Source organism: Bombus bifarius, unplaced genomic scaffold, assembly GCF_011952205.1.
Source record: "Bombus bifarius isolate JDL3187 unplaced genomic scaffold, Bbif_JDL3187 scf7180000008008, whole genome shotgun sequence".
Lineage (NCBI taxonomy): Eukaryota > Metazoa > Arthropoda > Insecta > Hymenoptera > Apidae > Bombus > Bombus bifarius.
This window is the reverse complement of record NW_022884386.1, coordinates 2,009,702-2,031,510: the sequence shown is the minus strand read 5'-3', so window position 1 is coordinate 2,031,510 and position 21,809 is coordinate 2,009,702. Positions and strand designations below refer to the sequence as shown.

The following is a 21,809-nucleotide window of genomic DNA, read 5'->3' as shown; positions in this document are numbered from 1 at the left end:
TTTGTCTTGTCGACCTATGTTCCGCAGGAAGTTCAATCAAGCTGGTATCGTTAAGAGCGATAAAGACAAAATATGATTAACCCCTATTGCTATTGAACTGCCGTTACCTAGGTACTTTCGTTTCTTTCGCGAAGACACTGAATTCAATTTTAATCTATTCCAGGGTATGGAAGTTCACGGAGTACCGGAATACGTTATAGTGGAAGGTCGTGTCTGCGTGGACGAGTGCGAACTAAAGGCTGTTCATGGATTTGGAAAGTTTGTCGAGACGCCAAGCCACGTTGATTATGTATACAGTATGATAGAAGACAGAGAAAAGGTGCGCCTCTCTTTTTATGGTTAATTCGTATGTAAACGTGGAACGTTACAAAGCACAAAAGCAAACAGTTATTTCTAACGACCTACAAATCAATTTCAATTACCGTTCCGGGATCTTATTTACACAGAGACCACGCGGAGTGGCACGAAGCGAGGCCGAAGCGAAAAAGTACGCCGAGGAGGATGCCGCGATCGCGAAGGCCAAAGAGGAAGCAAGAAAGGCCGCAGCACTCGCGAAGAATCATCAAACGAATGGTACTTACGAGAGTCCGAAACCGAAGATTTCAATGCCTGATTGCATGCCGACACTGCCAGACTCTGCGGTGGTTACACCATCGTCGAAAGGCCCGCGACTAGAGGGACAAAGAAATTTGCAAGACTCTACTTTCTCCATCAGCGGTAGGTACCCAATAGAGAAAAGAATTTGTTTCTTTTGAGGAAGAGAACCGGTACTGAAAAAGTTGTATGTTCGCAGAGGACGTCGAGGAAGCAAGAAGAGCTTGTATCCGCGTGAATAATCCACCCGGTGGTCGCAGTGCAGGAGGTTTTTGGTAATTTATGAAAGACAGAATCTAAAGGTCTGCTTTGCATATAGGGATCTTTCCTTACAGAGAAAATAGGAACGAAATCCTTCTCTCGTCATCTTTCTTTTATTCGTGCATACAAAAAGAGCCACTCCATTTTTCTTGTTTTTACGTGACTGTTCTCTATCAGCCCGCTTTCAGGTTCGCTATTCACTCAATTATTAACGATAAGTTTCGTTTTCAATTGATATACGTTCCCAATCGATTAAGGTCTGTTCCATCAAAGGAGGACTTGGATGCCACCGGTCAGTAGAGCGTACGTTCGTATTTTCATCTATCACACTATTTTTCGCTTCACTATCGCTTCATTGCCCGCTCTCTGTGTACCGTACGCTTCATTCTTTGACCTTGGAACGTTCACGCGTTTTCGTCACTCGCACTTATCTCGCATCGTCGACTTTACCCTTCGTGCAATAGATATATGTATCTGTTGAGTATCTAGCAGATTAAAGGTTTATTTTACCGTTCTTCTTGGACACTCTCTTTGAGTTCTGCAAACTCATCTCGTTTGTTTGTATAATATGTTGTTTTATTATATACTATAAGGAATAACGGAATTACGTACGGGTATCAATGTGGTTTAATTTTCATATGTATACTTTATATATTTATGTTTTTTCTACAGTGAAACTATAAGTAAGAAGTTACTTACTGCTTTTCTAGATATTTTGAAAAACAAATAAAAAAGATGTAAAATTTTTTTAAAATGTACGTATTTCTGTTGATTCTAAGGTCAAGCTGATATGCAAATTATTTATTGCATAATTATATTACTCCAAAACAATATTCGCATCTGTAATGTAATATTTAAAGTCATTTTACATGATCGAAAATACCCTACATATTTGGTAAAACTTAATAATGACAGTCGACCATTAACGAACGATTATTGGTCACCGAACATAATTCGTACATTTCACTGTTGTTGAAATCAGTTGTTATTGTAACTTTGTTTCCGTATCGTCTAATAAGTTATATAACACCGGTATACATTGATCATCATCGGTTTCATCACTGATATCATACGATGACGTAAACATCATTATATGCTCGGTGTACATATTACAAAAAAAATGTTGTTTCGCTCTCATTTAATCGAGGTTCACTACTGGCATGCAACTGTTTTACGGGCATAATGTTAATATTATATATTTTATATGCTATCATTAACCGTAGAATCGAACACCGTACCATTAATTTTAAGTCAATCCTCGATTAAACAATAATTGTTTTGTTTCTCTATCGCAGTCTAGCGTTACGTTTCGGTTAATTATATTGTTAATTGTAATGAGTGTAAATATTAAAGTAATCCTTAGTTTAACAATTCGAGGAACTTGAAAGATTGTTATTTTGCAAAGGATTAAGTAATCGTGTTATAAACTATATATGCGAAGTTACATTTGAATGTTCGTCAGATATTGATATGTAATTTAATTATCATATAAAAGGATGGAAGTCTGTAAGTTGGAACAAATAGTTGAGAAATGAAAAACGGGAAATCTTTTGAATAATTTTCACTATATTTTTACCATAGTTGTAGAATATTTGCGAGTTTAGAATAGTTCAAACGATAAAGTGATCTTGAAACTTACGATAATATTGAAACAAGTAACGTAATTAAATATTTGGCATTAGGAGTTTTTCCTGTTTCGATGATACAGAGTAGCATTTCTCTGCTTTAAAAATGTACAAACTTTTGAAAATTTACCAAAACGAAGAAAATTTCAGCGTTTAACAACGATAAGCTTGTAATAATATTATATTAACTGAAATACGCACAAATTCATAAATAGATCACGCAGACAAAGACGCTAAAGATCACAAATTAACAACATTGTGCCGGAAGGAAGACGTTAATGTGATGTATTTGACAAGAACGCACACTTGTTCGCTTACGATTGCTGTTACAAAATTTTACATGAAAAGATATATTTACAAAGTCACTTAGTACTATTTGATTTAATTAGTCGAGTCACATGTTGCGTGAAAAAAGAATGTTTTTTCAATACTTTAATAACATAAATCCTACATTCCGATTTTTAACACGTTGCAAGGATTACCCATTTCTTTTTTGAAGAAAACTCTGTCAATGAAATAATGTATCCAATGATACTTTTATTAAATCCTTAAGACACGTACGTCTACGAAAGTAAAGTTAACGATAATGATTTTAACAATAATAATAACATTAAGGGTAAATGATACTAAACAGTAATAATCGTCGCATAATAAATATTCATTACGTAATTATTATCGTATAAGGTGGATAAACTCGAAACTTTACGAGCGTAAGAGGCTTGTCTGAGCTACTCGTAAATGACCAAAATGTTTGGTACTATCGTAGCACTTACAGAAAACGCGAATAACGTTGTGACGCATTTTTAGGACGAGACTTAGATCGCATTTAAGAACAAGATGTCTGAGAGTTTTTCAACGTAGATTTTGTATCGAAATTTCAGGAACGTTTTTAAGAGTTTCTACATACACGCGTAGAGCCTGTGTAATAAGTTGTTAGGGATCACGGAAAGCAACATGCTTCGTTATATTTTGAAATAATTTATGGTAGTAATCTTATAGGCGATACGTTGTAATTATTTTACCGAAATAATTCTATTGCGAAAACGTTTCCCTAGATCTATTGTTTTGTCTTCTAACGATAATTATATAGCTGGACGTATTTGATTATATAAGACTGCTTGGAGCTTGATTAACCAGAAAACGATTTCACTTTGTTCAACGTATCATACGATTTAATGAAAAGCGTTGTCTCCGTTTCTTTTTATAGCCTGTAGACTATTAACGTTCATTAAGTCTTAACACCGTTATTGTGCATGTTGCGTTCGTTCAATAGCAATCATTTCTATTTCTTTGTAAAAAGTTTTACATTGACGCATTCGATAGGTGCATTACTGTATTCCATTTGCTAATATAAAAGTTTGTACGGGAATTTATTATTTAAATGACAAATATTGTGAGGGCTTTATAACAGATTTACCTTTATAAAAATATAATTATCAATGTGTTCACGTTGCGTGACCTCGAGTCGAGTATTCGAAAGAAGTGTATAGTTTATCGATATAATGAATGATACAGCTAGAGTACCTATTTATGTCTGTTACAATGTATGTGATCGCTTGAAATAAAGACTTGACATCAATATTGAACTGATGTTTCTAATTTTCTACTAATAACACTCGTCGTGGAAATATCACGTTGTTACTTGGAGAATGATGTTTCTTACGGATATTGACAAACATTGCCTGTTGTCATTAATGGTATATATGTATCAACGTATTGTAGAAAATGGAATAAAGAATCTCAGTTAAATATTTGATTTGTAAAAATGCCTAAGTACATATTTACCGGTGTATGTGATATTGCTCATAATTCATTTTGCTTCATAATTTCTTGATGTATGTGTGTGATTTTAAATACATACAATCGGAAGATATGTACAATTCTTATTGTATATTTCTATGGAGTATTTGGCGGTGAATGTTTCATTGTTCTTCAACTTTATGTCGAGCTTTCTCCAATATTTGTTTTAATTCTGACATCCGAGGATGCTTCTACAAATGTAAAAAAGTTAAATTGCCGCATTTAAAATCTGCAAGTTTTATTTTTGACATTTACTCACCTCGCTTTCAGTTCGTGCAGCTAAAATTTGACCATAGAGTTTGCTACCTTCTGTAATACCGCAATACTGTTCCAGTTGTCGTTTAGTTAAATCGAATACCTCCAAACCAGTCATATCTTTTAGCTGTTTACAAGTTCTGAAAAAATTAAGCATTTTTCAATTTCTTAAATTGTCAAACATTCAACTATTAAATTTTCTTATTAATTGCATTCTGGGCTTGCGTAAGGAAACATTCTTTGTACATGATAACTAATAACCCAACTGTATCATACTTTTCTGAAAATCCTTTGGCTGCCAGCCAATACTGTACTTCTCGAGGGGTGGAATATTTGTCCAAGGCAGGTTCGCGATTCATACTATCGTTATAATGCTCCTTCTTCTCACGGAATATCATTAATACTTGTCTCAGTTCCTGTTGCATTTCCTTCTCGGTTTTCTTTCCTTGAAAAGCAAACACACCAGGTATTAAACAGTTTTGTGCGTTGTAAAAATGTGTATATTACCGCTAATTGAATGATTACTCTTCAATGTAACAGACGACATGGTCGAAGTTGTCGAAGAAATGGATAACTCATTCTCTAGAGGAGGCGGTGGAGGTGGCGGTGGTACAAAAGGTGTTACCAATGTCGATGGTGTTGTTGGTGTTTCCGGCACAATTTCATCGTTCGCATACGGAGGTGGTGGGTGAATTTCAACCACTTGCGTCAATTCGTTGGACTTTGGTTTCTTATCTCTGATTTCCGGTCTATCGATAGGCGATTCCTTTTTATCATCATTAGTTTCATAATCAATGGCGAATGACACTTTATTGCTACCGATAGACTTCGTCTCTTCGCTAGATTCATCTGAAATTTAATTAGCACGCATAATACTATTAATAATCGATAAGATAAAATAATATTTAAATACTTAATTTCACAGACGTTAAAACGACTAAACCCACTTACCCCAACATTCCTGGAGCACAATATCACTAAACACTTTTTCAATGGACGATCACATTAAGAAGCACAGTTTAAGCAAACGCAACGGGGCCACAGTAAAGATACCGGCGTAAGACGTAATGAGAGAAAAGTAACAGATACGATACTTTGTTTCTCAACCAAATAAATACTATACTACTATCAACTAAGTGTTATACGCATAAAAACAAGTACTATCTGTAACCGAGTATATTTATTAATCAAGTGATGTACATAAATTACAGTGCAACAAAATATTGGACGGATCGTAATCCCCATTCCGTGGACACAAAACAAATTAAAAAGTTAAGAAAAAAAAAAAAAAAAAAAAGAAAAGAAAAGATTTCACTCGTTCGAAGAGCGAATAGAAAATGTAGATTACGTGATCGTGCATCGTATTTTTAATTATTAATTGCAAAGTGTCCCTCGTGGAAGAATTTTCACGGTTCGTAGAGATTGCTCGCACGATGGTCGATCGTTGCTACACGATTAGAATAGTATCCTAAAGAGATTGAAGGTGCGAAGAAGAATTTCAAGATCTAATTTGCAAGTATCGTTGAACGTGTTTCCCTCTGTGATATCGTTTCTCGCGTATAACATTTTTAGGTCGACTAGTTAACATCGTATCGTCGAGAACGGCTCTACCATTGATTTCTGCGTATAAATAATCTTTTCGCTCGAGAATAAATCGATAATTACGCATAATTGTCTCTATACCAGGATGTTACTACGAAACTTTAGGGCAATGGGAAAGCAACGTTCTAGCGTTCGTCGTTATACGCACACTTTGCTTCGCGTCTTTCACTTTCTCTTTAATCATTGCCATGCTGGAAGATTAATTTCAACGAGCAAATTGCAAGAGCCAATGTCGAGCTACCGTACCAAGTTCGTGGCTATACATTTTTCGACCAATCGAGCGTCTGAACGTCGTGTGTGCAATTATTAGAGATAATGGAATATCAATGTATTAATCAACGAAGCAAATATCATTTTTTTTTTTTTTTTTTTTTTTTTTTTTAATGAATCTGGAAGAGTAGCTCGACTTTCGCAAGCGAGGAAGCTTAAAGTTCGACGCGAACAAACAATGCGATATTGTTGCGATTTCACAGTAACGATAACCGTGCTATTTAACATTCACAACATTCTCTACATTGTCTTTTCTTCGCATTCTTGTAAATATAAAAATTCCGAAATACGAAACATCGGATAAATATGCAAAATTTGTGAATGTGAAATTTGCTACGATGCTTAGTGTCGTCACCGCAATATCGCAACGATGCTCCGTTATCCATCTGTTTAAAACTATAATAGAGTATGATCAATGTGCAAAATCGCAACAACGTGTCGTACAGTTAGTCCGCGCCGAGCTCGAGATGTTTCTCGAAATATTATAAATCAGTAGCCGCAGAATTTCTCCGCATCCACGTTATAGAGGTATAGATAACAGAAAATAAGCTACGTTCTTTCCTCTCACTCTCTGATCGTACAGGTAATTTTGATCGTCATCATGCGTAGAGCTCGGTTCGATCTTCCAGTCTTATCTTACGATTCGTAGGAGGGGAATGGCGAAAATCCAACGATTCTTCTGCCTCGGCGTTACCCTTCGCGTATTTGTACAAGCTTATTCACACTGATGCATACAGACACATGTGACGTCACGTACAAGCATCGAGAGAAAGATTCGTGTCGATGATTAAAGCCATTGATAAAGGAAGAAGTAAGTCAGAACATTGACGAATGTAAGTACACTTACTTGACGTCGTTTCGACTCGACGTGAGAAACAAGAGCAACGTTTCCTATTGTTCCAAGAGGAATTTTATCAACAGCTTTAATTTACGATTAGCTACATACAAGCTTTTGTTTTGTCATAGTGAAGCCGAATATGTAATAATAATGGACGGACACAGTGACTTCACCACGATCTCTTCAGCGGAGACGCACGAAAATTGCATTCGAAATTTTCACCAGTTCGACGCTAATCGATTTGGAAAACTTCTAACCAGTCCACTTGACTCGACGCCTTTACGTTACAACGTATTTTTTTTTTTTCTTTTTCTAACAATGAAACTATACATATTATCCTTTGTTCTGTTAAGTACGTGTATAATATTATATACTAAGATTTGGTTAGTCGATAAATATAAAAAATATGGTATCGTCCCTACGGTCACTATAAAAGAAAAAGGTACGGTATTAAAATAAGATCGAACACTTCTAATGGACTGTAGTAAAATGTCAGATGATGTTGAGATTTTGCTATACAACGAGATTTGTATAACGACGTCGGTTATGTTTTTAACAAACGTGGAAGATGAAAGTCGTGTGTAAGTTGCTTATAAAATATCGAATAATTTTGTTCGTGTATTATAAAATAAGTTCCATCCTATTACATTCACTGCAATTCTATTTTTGATTGCAAACTTGTATTGTATTGTATCTGATAAAATCATCGTCTTATCTTAGGGCTTTAGGGGGGAGAAAGAAAAGAAGCAGCATTTGATGCATCGATATAAATTATAAAAGAAATTCTAGAAGAAAACTTTGGATAAGAGATCGAAGAAATTGAACGACAAAACCAACAAATACAATTTCTCCAGTTACCTTGTCCCTATTGCGATAACGATAGTTGATAATTCGACCTAGATATTGCTCACATATACCTCTTTATATATTTATATGATATATACAAATAGAAAAAACACGGTATTGACAAAAAAAGAAAAAGATTGGAAACCATAGAACGCTTACAAGAACAGAACGTACAACTTGTACAGCAATTTAAGGCACAACATAAACGCTGTGGCGCTAATATATTCGTTGAATTATTGATCATTTCCAACATAGCATGCTTTATCTTGCGGCTGAAACTATCGAGAAATAAGCCTTCGATAGCTTGAACCACAGGAACCCAAGCCGTGAAAGTCTCAAGCACTTTAGCTGCATACTGCTTGGGTGGTCCAGCGTGGTAAGTCTCCTGATATCGACGACCACAACTTAAAGTTATCCTATTGATTCGATTTCTCTCCGATCCCTCAAGCAATGGACAAAATTACACGACTCTGAGTCACTAAATAGCTTAAAAGTACCGGAATTCACCTTTTTTCCCGAGTCTCTCTTTTCTCACCCAATCTGCGGGTGCAGGCGGTGGGATCGCGTGTGTTCGATGGGTGGCTTCTGGTCCTGGACTAGTGCTGGTCCTTTCGATTTCGGAATCCTGAAATTTAAAAGTAACTTTTATCGTAGAACGATATCTTGACTAAGATAATCGTGCAAATCTATTACTTATTGAATCTTGGTTAAGGTATTATATTATATATACATATGTTACTTGTTAATTTATATATAATTATCAGAAAGCAATTCTATGATAATTATAATGATCACGGGCAGTGACATAGTTTCGTAACGGTAATTATTCTTTCTGTAATCAAGCTTTCACAACCATTCCCGTGTAATTGCTTTTCTTTAAGGATATAGAAGCCAGAATGTCTCTCACCTCGTAATTATAGCCGTGCCCCTGTCGCGGGTATCGGCTCGTGTACAAAGGATTGTTGAAGACGTCGTTATCGTTAGAATGAGATGGATTGTGAGGCGTGACGATGGTGTGAGGCACGTGCGCGACCTGCCCTCTCGAATTCCTCGCCTTCCACCATTTCCTGCTATCGTCGAGGATCTCCAGGTATTCGCCTCTGACAACGGTCAACTCCTTATCATTGTTCGCCGTCCTCGGATAGGTAACCTGTACGATCTTCGCGTGTCTGGCTACCAGATCGTCTAACCAAGCTTCCTGAGCCCTTTCCATACCGGCGGCTCTCGGTGTTCTTTCGATCGAGTCCACGGATATATCGCTGTGCGCTCTCGTTTGATCGACTACTCTTTCTTCTCTACCATACAACTCCGAGGCAGTCCCGTAATTTCTATCAAAGTACTCGTTACCAGCACGCTCTTCTCTACTCTCGTACTCTAAGTAATCGCTGCTATAATGAGACTCGTCCACTTCTCGGTGGTTATAGTACGGATCGTTTTGTTGTTCAGGGAGCTCGTCCCTCTTTTGTTTGTCAGCGTTTAACAAGGAAGCCAGATGATCGTGGTCTCTATCCTCTGGTATCGGATACTCCGGGGACCAACCGTCCATAAATATAGGGTGATACGGGGGAACGTGACCTTTCCATTGATCGCGTGGTATTAACCACGTGTCGCCCAGTGAATGCCAAAGCTCTGTTTCTTTACTGGTGACACAATTGATCAATAAGTTAACCGCTTCCCTAGTCAATAACGGCGATACCACTTTGCTCGGCAAGTTCGGATCGTAATTAGTATCGTGAGACGCGTCCACGATCAAAGCCAGCGGCGTAAAGAGAAAGTGTACCAGTTCAGGAGCGTTAGGGTCGTGAATGTGAGCCTTCAGTTTGGCTAGCAAGTTGAACGACAGCTTAAACTTTTGGAATATATCGATAAATTCCATCTCCGGAGGTGGTTTCGCCCTCATTGTTAGCATTCCATCGCCCAGATTTCTCTTCTTCGACTTCCGATTGCGCCTTCGACGTTCCAACTCTTTGGAAGCAGCCGCTGCGTGTTGCAGACGCGCGATAAATTTCTCAATGTCGTCGAAACAATGGTTCAGAATGGTTACGTCGCGTTCGTATTTCTCAGAGGACGTCGAGGATACCTCGTCGTTGTTCTCCTCGCGAGATATATCGTTTTGACCGTCGGCTGTAACGCAGAATTAAATTACTCCATTTTTATATGCGTCTATACGCTTCATGAAATATTCAAGAAAGTAAGTAGACAAAAATAAGAAACAAGCAGAAGGAAGGAAAAAAGAAGGAGAAGAAACGAAAGAACCTACCATTGTTGGCGTTAAAGGCAGATACTTGTTCTCGGACGTTAACCCCGTTTAAGGGTGGTTCTGGCGGTGGTAAAGTAGGAGGCGGTGGTATACGACCTCTCGGTCCCCTTGGCGAACCACCGGGTACCAGTTTACCCATTTGTAGCATCTTTAGATCCTCGACGAGATCCTGTGCCGAGACGCTTTGACACTGGAATATATGCATTTCTGCCCGTTGACCGGAACCACTGTCATCCGCCACTGTGAAGACGAGAATGTTGTTATACATCTCCATAGGGTCCCTCGACGTGAACGCGGTCGGTTCCTGTATCAACGAGGCTGGGAATCGCTCCATGACGGCCTGCATACGAATTTATCAACGATGCATTAAGTGAAATTGCCTCGAGACTCGTAACGTAAAGTAATTTCACAAATGTTCCACTTCGTATTTGATCGTTCGCCTACGGTAACTACACAAGCTAGTTACTATACGGTTCTTTTCTCTTTTCACTGGAAAAATCAGTGGAGAATTTCTCTGTGTGTCTGAAGAGGAATCTTTACCCCCGTCTCGTTGTCCATGATCAGCACCCAGTTCCGTTCCAGACGGAGCTGCATCTTTTGACTCCAGATGCCGTTACTCTTCTCCAACTGCAAAAGTCGCCGCATACCGTCCGCTGGATAAACAATACCGGTTTCCTTCGTGACCGTGAACGTGGCCAAATGCTCCATCATGTACGTCGGCTCGGAACTGCTCACGCGGCCGCCCGATGTGCTCGATGGACCACTCGACCCTCCATCTGATGTATCATTGTTAATTCGTTTAATAACTGTTTCAATTATCATTCGAGTGCTTCGATTAATTTAATAACAAACTACTGCTATTTAACTGTGACAAACAAGAAACATATATATAGAGAGAGCTTTAACGATCATTGTAAAACGATACACTGATGAGTAATACCGTAGATTACCTATGCAAATTCATACTTTTGAAATGAAATGGAGAAGATGGAGCCGAGATATACTCTGCCTATTAAATATTATAACAAGTACTATATTTCCTTATAAATAAATAAGTGCATGAAAATCCGCAATCTACTTGTTACAATAATTTGATCCTAGTTAAGTTTAACGATGGCAAGGAGAAGCAATCTAACATTATGTCACTATTACCTTTATTATAGGTGGAAGGACTGTGTCCACTGTTGTAGTACGGCATTGTGACCAGACAATCGTTTATCCTTTATCTGCAACAAACAACAAATATCCAAGTTGAAGAAATAAATACTCCAGCATTATTTTATAAATTTAACAAAGTGCTATTTCCTATTGAAAAATTGTTGTTTTATTTTATTCGAAATGATTTTCTTGTTAGAAAATTCACCGCATAATATAATGAGAATAACGATGTCACAGAAGTTTGTTAGGCGTACAGGTTTAATAACTTAATGATAGAGACGAGCGATACTCGCACGTCGCGTATCGTATCCGGCTACCGGGTCATGGGGACCATACTTGGCGGCACGAAAGCCTGCTTGTAACCAAAGTGAAATTCCAATGAGCCTAATTCGCTCGCCAGACATGTAGAGAATTCCTTTCGCGTGCCTTCCACTTATCGAACCTCTGCGTCCGGAGGTGAGATCCCGCGGACACAATGGGCCAATAAATATTATTCATCGACAAACACATTTGCAGAAACGAGTCTCCTCGCGAGTTGTGTGGCGCTAAGATGTACAGAAGGACGAAAATACCGCTGTGTACCCGAAAAGGAATTCCAGAATTCGAAAGACTTGGTAAATAAATAGAAAAAGATGCTTTAGTTTACTCAAGAAACTTTGATTTCTTTTAATCCCCTCTTTTATTATTTTTTTTCATGTTCAATTTGGATATCGCAAGTGTTTTGCTTTCTGTTCATTAAGAAGCCATCCTGAATCACTTGGAATTTTCAGTTTATTCAAGAAACAAAATCAAATCCTTTTGATTTCTTCTTTTATCTTTCTCCTCGTACAGGACACTGTAGAAATATTGCGAGTTACAATATCTGCTTTGCTTTTCGTTCATTAAAAAGTTATTCTGAATCGCGTGCAATTTTCACATTACTTTTTCCTATTTCAGTTTTGCAGAATGTATCGTTGCCCGGTATGAATGGGTTTTGTAGTCATTCAAGTTTCTAGCTCTATTTGTATTCCTCGACAGGCGTTTCCTAACATTCCATTACCGTCCTGTAATAGATACTATATTATCCTCCACCGATTTTTCAAACGCGCTTCTATCGTACAACCTTCGTTTCTCGTTATTATTTTCCAAATGGATGAAATATCAGGAAAAATTGGTCCCCTCTGTGAAATATATGAAATGATATATTCTCTATGTGGCACCAGGGCAAAGAGAGAAACTATGAAAACGGCTTGGTTTTTGCATAGTTATGCGCGAGGAATGTGAAATTCTGAATTTACTCCGAGAGAAACCTATTTGATTCGACGACGCTTTGTTAAACGAGTGTAAACGTCTCACGTCCATACGGGCGCAAACAGACGGTCTCAGCCAGGTGCTGGATAAAAGCTGTCGATGCGGGCTTGGCGGGCTATTTCGTTCGTAAAGGTCGTAAATTTGCAACGAGACGCGTCTACTTTTCAACAAAACGTCGTTCAAAGGGATTCGCATAACAACGTCGAATAATACAATATTTTCTTCGCCCATCGAACAGTCGGTCTAAAATAGGACAATGCCTGATAAAGGTGAAATGAAAAATAACGAGAAGATTTAATAGCTAAAGGACGTGAATGGTGTTTGGATAGAGGCCCTAAGGATCCTTCGGTTGCATACAATTCCTCGCTTGTCTTCTCGTATGCGGAGAAGGCGCTTGTTTTGGACCGGATGATTTATTCGAGGTAATTAGTAAGGACACTGAATTCTACAGATGCCTAGATCCCTAGACTAATACGTGATCGTGATTTATTGCTGTTTTCCATTGTTACCTATATTTATCTGTATCTTTAAGCCTCCTTAGATACCGAAATAATGTACCAAAGATAGGTAAGTCTACGATAGGAAATTACTAGAATGAACATATTAGGTGCGTGAATTAATTCAGTGTCTTTTTAAACGATATTCGTATAAAATTAATCAGCAAATAGCATCCATTATGTAATTCATTTGAAGTTATGTAAACAGAAATAACATCTGTTTAAAGCTACCATATAACAGATAACGAAATAATTCAATTTCATTTAGTAGAAATGGATTTATAAAACCACTGAAAATTAATATCTTCAAACGAAAGTATTTATAAAATGGATAAATATTCCCTTGCAAAAGAGAACTCAAAAAAATAAACTAACTGTATCTGAAAACAAGTCCAATCGAAAAATGAAATGTGCAGTTTCTCTTTGAACAGATTTCCAAAAACAGCAGTGGCCAAGCTGCTTTTAATTTACACATTTAACCAGATTTCCACGCTGGATCGTAACTAACAGTCATTTTCAAATGTTAAAACCAGTGAAGCAGGGATACTTGGATCGACAAGCGGCGATTGGTCGCGTTGTATATGTATCGAACGTATTTAAGAACAAGCGCCGTACGATCCCGGTCTTTCCGGTTTTTCTCTCTCCAGACGCAATGAAACTACGGTAAAAGCGGCGAGAACGTAATTAATATTCGAAATCTGAAACGTGGAAACGACGCTGGTTCCTGCCGGTGGATAAACGTTCGTCCGTTCGGTGAATGCTTTCACTATGCGTACCTACTGCTGGGATTAGGCATGCTGGGAATCCACATAACGGAGAAGGCATTGTTACACGTTCGTATCAACTGTAACGATGCTGTTTCTAATCCCTAGAAATCAAGAATCTAGTCTTTAATAACATATTAAAAAAAAAAAAACAAAAAGAAAAAGAAACCAACTTTTCCTCCTCATTTTGTTTCGTTCCGTTCCGTATCGTAATTCTTTCTAATTCAAACCGCCCACTGGTTTCTTACTTAACGTAATTTAAACGTTCCTCCATATCATTAAGGCCTAAACGGATATATAAGATTTTAATATATGCGAAATTCTCGCGATTTAATCAGGAAGCCGGAAAACGAGTTCGAAACGTGGCCAGTTTGAGAACGAGGGCGTTTTGTTTCGCGGCCCAATTTCGCTTCAAACGTATATCATTTTACGTGTCGATGGATTTGGGTCGTAGAACTATATCGCGATCGGTTAATGGCGTTGCGTAACGCCAGACGAGATACGTGACTCGATAAAAATCGATTGTATCATCGACGGTGGGAACGTTCGTTTGGTTTCCTCAAGATCGAGAGCCTTGTTATAACCCTCTCTCTCTTGTACGTCTCTTTTTTATACTCCATCTTCGTTCCTCCCTTTTCCCGCGCCAGATTCATATATCTTTTTTCGCGCATGAACGAACTGACGGATCTGGTAAATAGAGTGTCTAAATAAGTTCCTAACTATCTTTGTTAGAAACGCAAAACAATCTTCTCGCGCGCGATTGTTACCATCATGATGAGTATACGTATATGAATAATAAGCTTGGTAAGGCGCAAGGTGATCCGATATATCGACGATTCGTGTTGATTATAGGTTAGGTTTAGAGCCCCGGAGCACGGGAACGATGGAGTAATTCGTTCCCTGGTCGAAGTCGTAACCGCGGTGTAGAGGTGTCGTAACAGCGACTTAATAACAGCTACGTTGAAAAGGGAAGGGAAAAGGAAGGAAGGTGAGTGTGGGCTTCGTTTATATGCCTCAGAATCGAAGTCGTGTACACAGTGATGAACAAAAGTATTGCCACAGACCAGATTTTTCTATAAAATACTGTATAAATCTGTAAAACAGAGAATTTTTAATGTAATATAATTTCCCAGTCTGAGGTTTAAGCAACTATACAATAAAAATAAGTAATAAAAGTCACATAATGGATTGTTCGCAATGGAGCAATATTTCAATTCTAAAATTGTTTTGTAATCGATACATAATCAAAAGAATAATAATCTGGAAGCAACATAGGAATTGTAACCAAAACAGAAACCTCGTTATAACAGTATCTGGGATAAAGATTGTTCACAACCATTTTAAGAATCGAAATCGATATCATAATTGGTTACAACTCTTAAAAATTATACATTGCAAAAAATTAAATGGAGAATCATATTTTTTACATATTTACATAGAATTTCAAAAGAAACGCTAATCTGTGATAATACTTTCATTCGTCACCGAATATTGATGCATTTCGAGATTATGAGCTAAATTCATTAGTGACGCTCTGAATTCTAGATTTTTATCAGTTCTAACTCAAATTCGCGACTCTATATTTAACCGTGAGGAACATTCTAACGCTCTTTACAAAGCTCTTGAGAATTCATCGTGGTACTAAAACGAAGATAAATAAAATATAGGAACATACAATCGATATAAAATAATCTGAGGAACTATGCGGTAAAAAGTGGAATAAAAGCATTATCTATCGGAAACGTGAATTAGCGCCCTACATAAAATACATAGTCACTAAAATACTATATGTATGTATGTTATTTCATACTTTTATGAATATAGCTAAAGAAACGAGTTCTAAATAGAAATTTCATTTACTGATATAGAGTTTCACCTATCAAAGACTGTAATAAGTGCTTCATTTTGGATATTTTATATATCTTTGCATATTAAGTATATTCATCATATAAAATGCATAAATAATACAATCTAATAATCATGTAGTAATGTGTAAATATTGAAAGCTTTAAAAACGCATAAAGTGTATAGATGCAATGTTTCAGAAAATATATCCAACGTCAATTTTTGATTTCAGTGTACTAGATAGGTTAGACTCCTAGACCATGAGCCCTCGAGCGTTGAAGCTAGCTGTCCGCTATTAAGGGCATAGAGGGCGCCAAAACATTGTATCGCCCGCGGCGCAAACTCTTGCTACATCATCTCATTAACACGGAAGAATTTAAGAAACGACGATGAATATTTATTTTCATTTTTTAAAAGTACCACACAGTAACAAATCATTGTTCCTCTGTAATAAAAATAGCCGGTCGATAAAGCACTAATAATCGATGTAGGAGTCAAGTATTCACGGATCGAAGTGTAGTAGAAAGTGAAGTATTCCATCTACGATTCACACTCCGTTAACGATCGTTTGTCACGATCGAAGATAAAGACGGTAAGATTCCTACGGCGTTGGTTCCAATGAGAATCGCAACCAATCGTATCCAATGAGAATTGATGGAAATGGAAACCCTTATCACGAGATGTCACCATCCCCTGCTAAGGATTAAATTACGTAAATTCCCGGGAGTATCGGTCGTGGCCGATTGAATACGCAAAAAGAACACCGATCGAAGTACATATTCTTTTGGAATTCGATTATGTGTCAACACGATCGAAATATGTACGAACAGGAACATAAGAAAAGATAAAAGGAGCGTATTATAAGGCTTGGATGTCTACGATCTTGCGACAAGTATACAAGTATAATTGCTTATGGATGCGGACACGCCCTGAGAGAAAAATTCATCCGGGGAATGCGCTGAAGTAACCACGTCCTTGACCGTACTTGACGGAAACGGCATTCAACCTTCTGATGCCTTCTTCTCCGTCGTCCAAGATGGAATTCTACCGCGAGGCGGTTGTATTCCAGCTGAACACCGTGTTTGGAACTTTTATTTGATGACTACCTAAAGAAAATATCAGAAAGAAAATCAGGGAAGAACGTTGGAAATTGTTAATTCCAAAAGTAGTGGAATTATTATTTCTTTTAAAATAAAACTAATAACGCATTGTTCGAAAATAAGAATTCTGGTTTTTATATTTCAAAATGACCTGAATATTTACGAAAGATAAGAAAACGATTGCCTATTTTAATACCATGCCGTCGAGTATCTAATCTATAAAATAGTTTTCAAGGATACTAGATATCCTAATAAATGATAAAATGATTTAAGCGCCAAATTACACAGATCATATGTATTTATTTCATCTTTCCAGATTTTCATTGCAAGACTAAGAATCACCTTTGTAAATTTCCATGCTTCCTACAAAGTATAGAAGCAACACAGTTACATACGTGTAATGCAGGTAAATTACTCAAGAATATTATCCGCCTGACTTGGAAATGAGCATGCAGGATGGAACCTGATTCGCAGTGCGAAGTCTAAATGACACGGGAGAGAAACGGGAAATCTGACATTCTCGTTTTCTTCTCGCACAAGCTAGCACCTCGTTAACTGACCAAGATTTTGTTTCATTAACTGGCTATCGCCATCCTCGCCGATTAGGATACAAAAAATTTGGAATAGAAATAAAAAAAGCTTGGTTCTATAAAAAAATTACGCAAAGTTAATTTACAAGGGCCGTATAATCATGGTACCGCGTGATTGATTTAAAAAATGGAGGAGGAATTTGACATTTTTAAAAGATTTATTTCGTCTGGATCAAAAATTTTGTGCTTTCCGCCTGGAGGCTTTCCTTCCTCTTCTTTTCGCGACAACGTAACGCAACATGCTCGTTAGATTGGGGTTCGAGTGCGCGAGAAAGGGGAGGAATTTATGCCGTCGTTAACGTAACGTTCCTTGGTGCAAGGTGGTTTACAAGCAACATCGTAAAATCCGCGTCTTCTCGATTTATCATAGCACGAGCAACAAACTGCTCGCATTCCCTTCATTCGCCAGTGCGTGGAATATCTCGTGGCGAAGGTTATTCACCCTTCTCGAGGGACTAAAATCACTCTAGATCCTCCGAGATAATGAGGTATATCGAATTGGTAATAAACAGTGGAAAAGGAGTATCTCGAGAGAATTTTTTCAATACATTTCCTTTACATTCTTTGTTATAATAATTTAGTATTTTATTATCCTCCAGTTTTTTTTATTAGTTTCTTGTCGATTTATCAAAAAATAATTTTAAACATATAATGTCAGTTGACCATTTTATCTGATTAATTGTCGAAGATATATTTCTAAGAAATTTCGAAACTTCTAATGTAAGTAAGATACAAGTACCAGACATGTTTGCTTATTTTACATACGTAGTATTAGTATATTTTACTCGCGTAACACTTGTTTACTTTACATACACAATACCAGAGAGTCACTTTATGAAGTCAGTTTTAAAACTGTTGAGTATGATGAAACCAAATAAAGAATCAATTAAAGTTTTTGAACGAAGGAGAAATAATATAAAATATAAAATAGATAGAATCTAAGATAGATACTATAAAATATATACAATATAAAGGGACTAAACCATCGCTTTAGAACTTCTTACTAGGCTAATACGAGCATCATCCGGAATACATATTAAGAGAAGGCACAAAACATTCTATTAGATAGTGAAGTATCCAGTATCTTAAAAGCTCTGACAAGGATTTTCAAAGACACATTCGATACAACTATTACTATTGTGCATTAACACTTAAGGTCTCAACGGTCAAGTCTCATACTAAGGTAAGATACCTGCTACACAACCTATAAAACCAGATCAAATTAGATCGACTTAATAAAACCGTACTCTTTAATAGCAATACTTTTAATAGAGTCAATTATCACTTCTATTTCAACCATAGATTCAGCGATAGATTACCGAAGAAACAAACTAGAAACTATTAACGATGGACCATATTAATTACCTAAAATGCAATACGTGGATGAAAGTCGATACTCTGGATTCTGTTGCACAATAATTTATCAGGTAATAATGTCAATGAATTGACAATTACAAGCTGCAAGTTAAACTTCTTTTTCGCAACTTTGCATTTATATTGATCTTTATGCACATATGGGATAGTAGAATGCACATAATATATAAAGATACGTATATACAAATATCCAAAGTGGATAAAACAATTCTGAGATATAATAAAAAAATAAATTTGCAGAAATATCCACTAGTTTACTGATAACGTGTAACTTGTGATTTGCGATATCTCATTAATAATATTAAGTCAATTGTGCAAGACTTGGTACCAGTCGAGGGCCAAAACTTTCAAGAAAATAACAATTTGTGGAGGTACGACACGTAAATGCCTGTTGAAAGTAAACATATCGCGGACATACGGCGGTATGAGCACTGAAAAAGTGGAAAGAAAGTTGCCAATGCGCCTCGCATACCTACTGATCTGCCGGTTGCGAACAAGTTTCGCAGTGAATGGACCGAGCGAATGAACTTTTCACTCACTTGCATCCATGGTCGGTATTAATCTCGATTAATCGAAACATCTTGATTAACTCAGTGATACCTGGTCGATAAATAAGTATTTTCGTCGTTTCTATCGCGAACAGATTATGTACTTCCGTGAACCATTGCTTTGTCACAGTGGTGCCGATCCGTCAATGATACATACGCGTTATCGAGATTTTAGGATAATTTTCGAACATTTTACTGCGGCTTTCTAAATCGAACGCAATTAATGCTTATCGATATTACAATGGGTAATAACATTATTTTCAAAACATGCTCGATGTTCCGGCGTTCCTTGAATTCGTCGGGCAACGTCATGCAAAAGTCGCTACTTTATATTTGTTCGTGTGTATTTCGTAACTGAAGAATGAAATTATTCGTAAACGATCATATACAAGTCACGCACAAAAAGTAGAAATTAAATTTGTTTCACGGAGATGTCATCGATTATCAAATTGTGCATATTTATACAAATTCATATTGTTACGAATATAGATCAACAATAGTTTTACATAGTAAATATTACAAAGTTATCTCATACAGTGGCTACGAAAAGTATTGACTTCGAGACATTTATGTATAACTAGTATTATTTATGCTTGATATGTGTGGTAAACGCGTGAGTGGCAAAAACTATATGAATCCATCCCCTTTTTTCTCAGGGTATCGAAGGTCGTTCGATGCAATATCGATGCACGCGGAGTACGATAAATATTTGCAATTTATGTCAAGACGGTCATAATCAGTATACGTAGGTATTTCGTAGGCGTGAATTACAGGTGATTGCCGTGCAGTCACAGTTTACCATAGACATCTTCGATGCTTTGAGCGTGTCGTTAAGGGATTAGAATAATCTGGACGTTTCATTGGAATTTTATGTTCTTTTTCGCATATTTCTGTATATATTTAATTATTTATAGTTACACCAATTATGTTTCATCTTTATTATACCTTATAAAGGAGAAGAGAATGTAAATTACGTATTCACGTTGTTAGCGGATAAAAGATAAGTACCGTAAAAACTTACGAAATAACCCGTGTAATTGCATTTGTACATCAACTATCCAGCCAATAAGAAATTTTAGGAATTTTCGCAAGACATGCGATTTGACATGAACACAATCTTATTAAGAACGATAGTATTCAAAATTCGAAAACATTAACAAGTCTAACGAAAATGTCTCCTTATAAAACGGTGAAAAAATGTTTGCTGTTCTTTCATTTTTATAATCATTGATCCCATTATTTACACTTTTTAACAAAAACGCAGGATATATTATTTTATCAAAAATATATAAAAAATGTTAGTGAAAAAAATAAGAAAGAAATGAAGTTCCAAAACAATGAATCATTGCGATTCATCGTTAACGCAATGCTGATAACGCGACAAAAATGTTCACTACTATTTACCATTACATACAATGCATACTTATATATATAAAAATTATGCACGGAGAATCAAAATCTTATTACTCTATAATGTTTGCATAGTTAACATCGCGAGAAAATCGTACGCTATATTTTTATGATGACTTCAAAGTGTCATTTGCATAAAAATTTTTTCGGAGCACGATAATCGGGACGCAAGATGAACTCGTTGTCTCGTGGCTTTGCATTGTTTACCGTACGATTGTGTTACGTTTCGATTTCCGATCAAGTATTCGATGGAAATAAAATTGCATCGAATCTTTCCCCGTAAGTGCGTATTACCGAGTACATCGACCGCACATCTTTCTCATAAAGGAGGAAAGATAATAAAGTACATCCGGTTAAAATACAAACATGTGTCAATTAATGGAATTCGATTGCATGTTGTCGCGATAGTAGGATTTTTCTTATTGAAGTCCGTTACCGTGACCAGGCACGAAGTATGTATATATAGATATATATGGTCGACTGCTGATTATCATCGGAGACGTAGAGCAACAGGTGTGACCACGACAGACGATTCTTCGCGGGGAGAAATCCACGTCGGTGTACTCGGTACAATGACTCCACTCAAGAAATCATTTCCATAAATACCTTGACAGCAGCGTTTCACCGAGTCTGCTGAATTCCTCTATTCCGCAATTTGGGATCCGTACGGAACAACTCGGTAAAAAAAAAATCACAGCTCGCGCGACGTAAATGCGTACAAAAAACTGTTTCACACCGGTCTCTTACTTACCTATTTACAAAATGTTCACAATATGCACACACTAAAAGAGAAAAAAAGAAAGAGAAAAGAGAAGGAGGAGAAGCTTTTGGCAGAGAGCTACGTGCCGAACATGCTCGACTGGAAATACCTGAACGACTACC

The 21,809-nt window shown here is 37.0% G+C and overlaps 2 protein-coding genes and 1 long non-coding RNA gene across 11 annotated transcripts in view; 2 read left to right on the top strand and 1 right to left on the bottom strand.

Annotated features, from left to right (window-relative positions):
• Positions 1 to 5,758, top strand: part of LOC117206808 (dihydropyrimidinase) — a 22,719-nt gene extending 16,961 nt beyond the window's left edge. For 3 of the 5 annotated variants that reach the window (XM_033446463.1, XM_033446462.1, XM_033446466.1), the window contains 4 exons: positions 164 to 319; positions 447 to 717; positions 794 to 869; positions 1,113 to 1,424. In XM_033446463.1, coding sequence (XP_033302354.1) covers positions 164 to 319; positions 447 to 717; positions 794 to 869; positions 1,113 to 1,155 — 546 coding nt within the window. In that variant the 3' untranslated portion in view covers positions 1,156 to 1,424. Of the gene's footprint in view, positions 1 to 163; positions 320 to 446; positions 718 to 793; positions 1,425 to 5,460 lie in introns of those variants that run through there. The other 2 variants (XM_033446465.1, XM_033446464.1) reach the window with 2 other exon arrangements.
• LOC117206807 (epidermal growth factor receptor kinase substrate 8-like) lies at positions 2,631 to 21,809 on the bottom strand. Of its 5 annotated transcripts, XM_033446459.1 has the most exons (11): positions 21,679 to 21,809; positions 21,534 to 21,602; positions 11,504 to 11,577; positions 10,892 to 11,127; positions 10,352 to 10,691; positions 8,999 to 10,215; positions 8,599 to 8,716; positions 5,043 to 5,384; positions 4,812 to 4,980; positions 4,540 to 4,675; positions 4,403 to 4,471 (listed from the first exon to the last, which is right to left on the bottom strand). In XM_033446459.1, the coding sequence occupies exons 3-11, from the start codon at positions 11,547 to 11,549 to the stop codon at positions 4,403 to 4,405; spliced, it is 2,673 nt and encodes an 890-aa protein (XP_033302350.1). In that variant the 5' UTR covers positions 11,550 to 11,577; positions 21,534 to 21,602; positions 21,679 to 21,809. The 5 variants fall into 5 exon arrangements, with proteins under 5 accessions (XP_033302348.1, XP_033302352.1, XP_033302350.1 ...); XM_033446457.1 differs by lacking the exon at positions 21,534 to 21,602 and having other exon boundaries at positions 2,631 to 4,471; XM_033446461.1 differs by lacking the exon at positions 21,534 to 21,602 and having other exon boundaries at positions 2,631 to 4,471; positions 5,061 to 5,384.
• LOC117206811 lies at positions 14,440 to 16,738 on the top strand. The gene is made up of 3 exons (XR_004487438.1): positions 14,440 to 15,048; positions 15,606 to 15,850; positions 16,138 to 16,738. It is a non-coding gene; the product is annotated as an uncharacterized LOC117206811 (long non-coding RNA).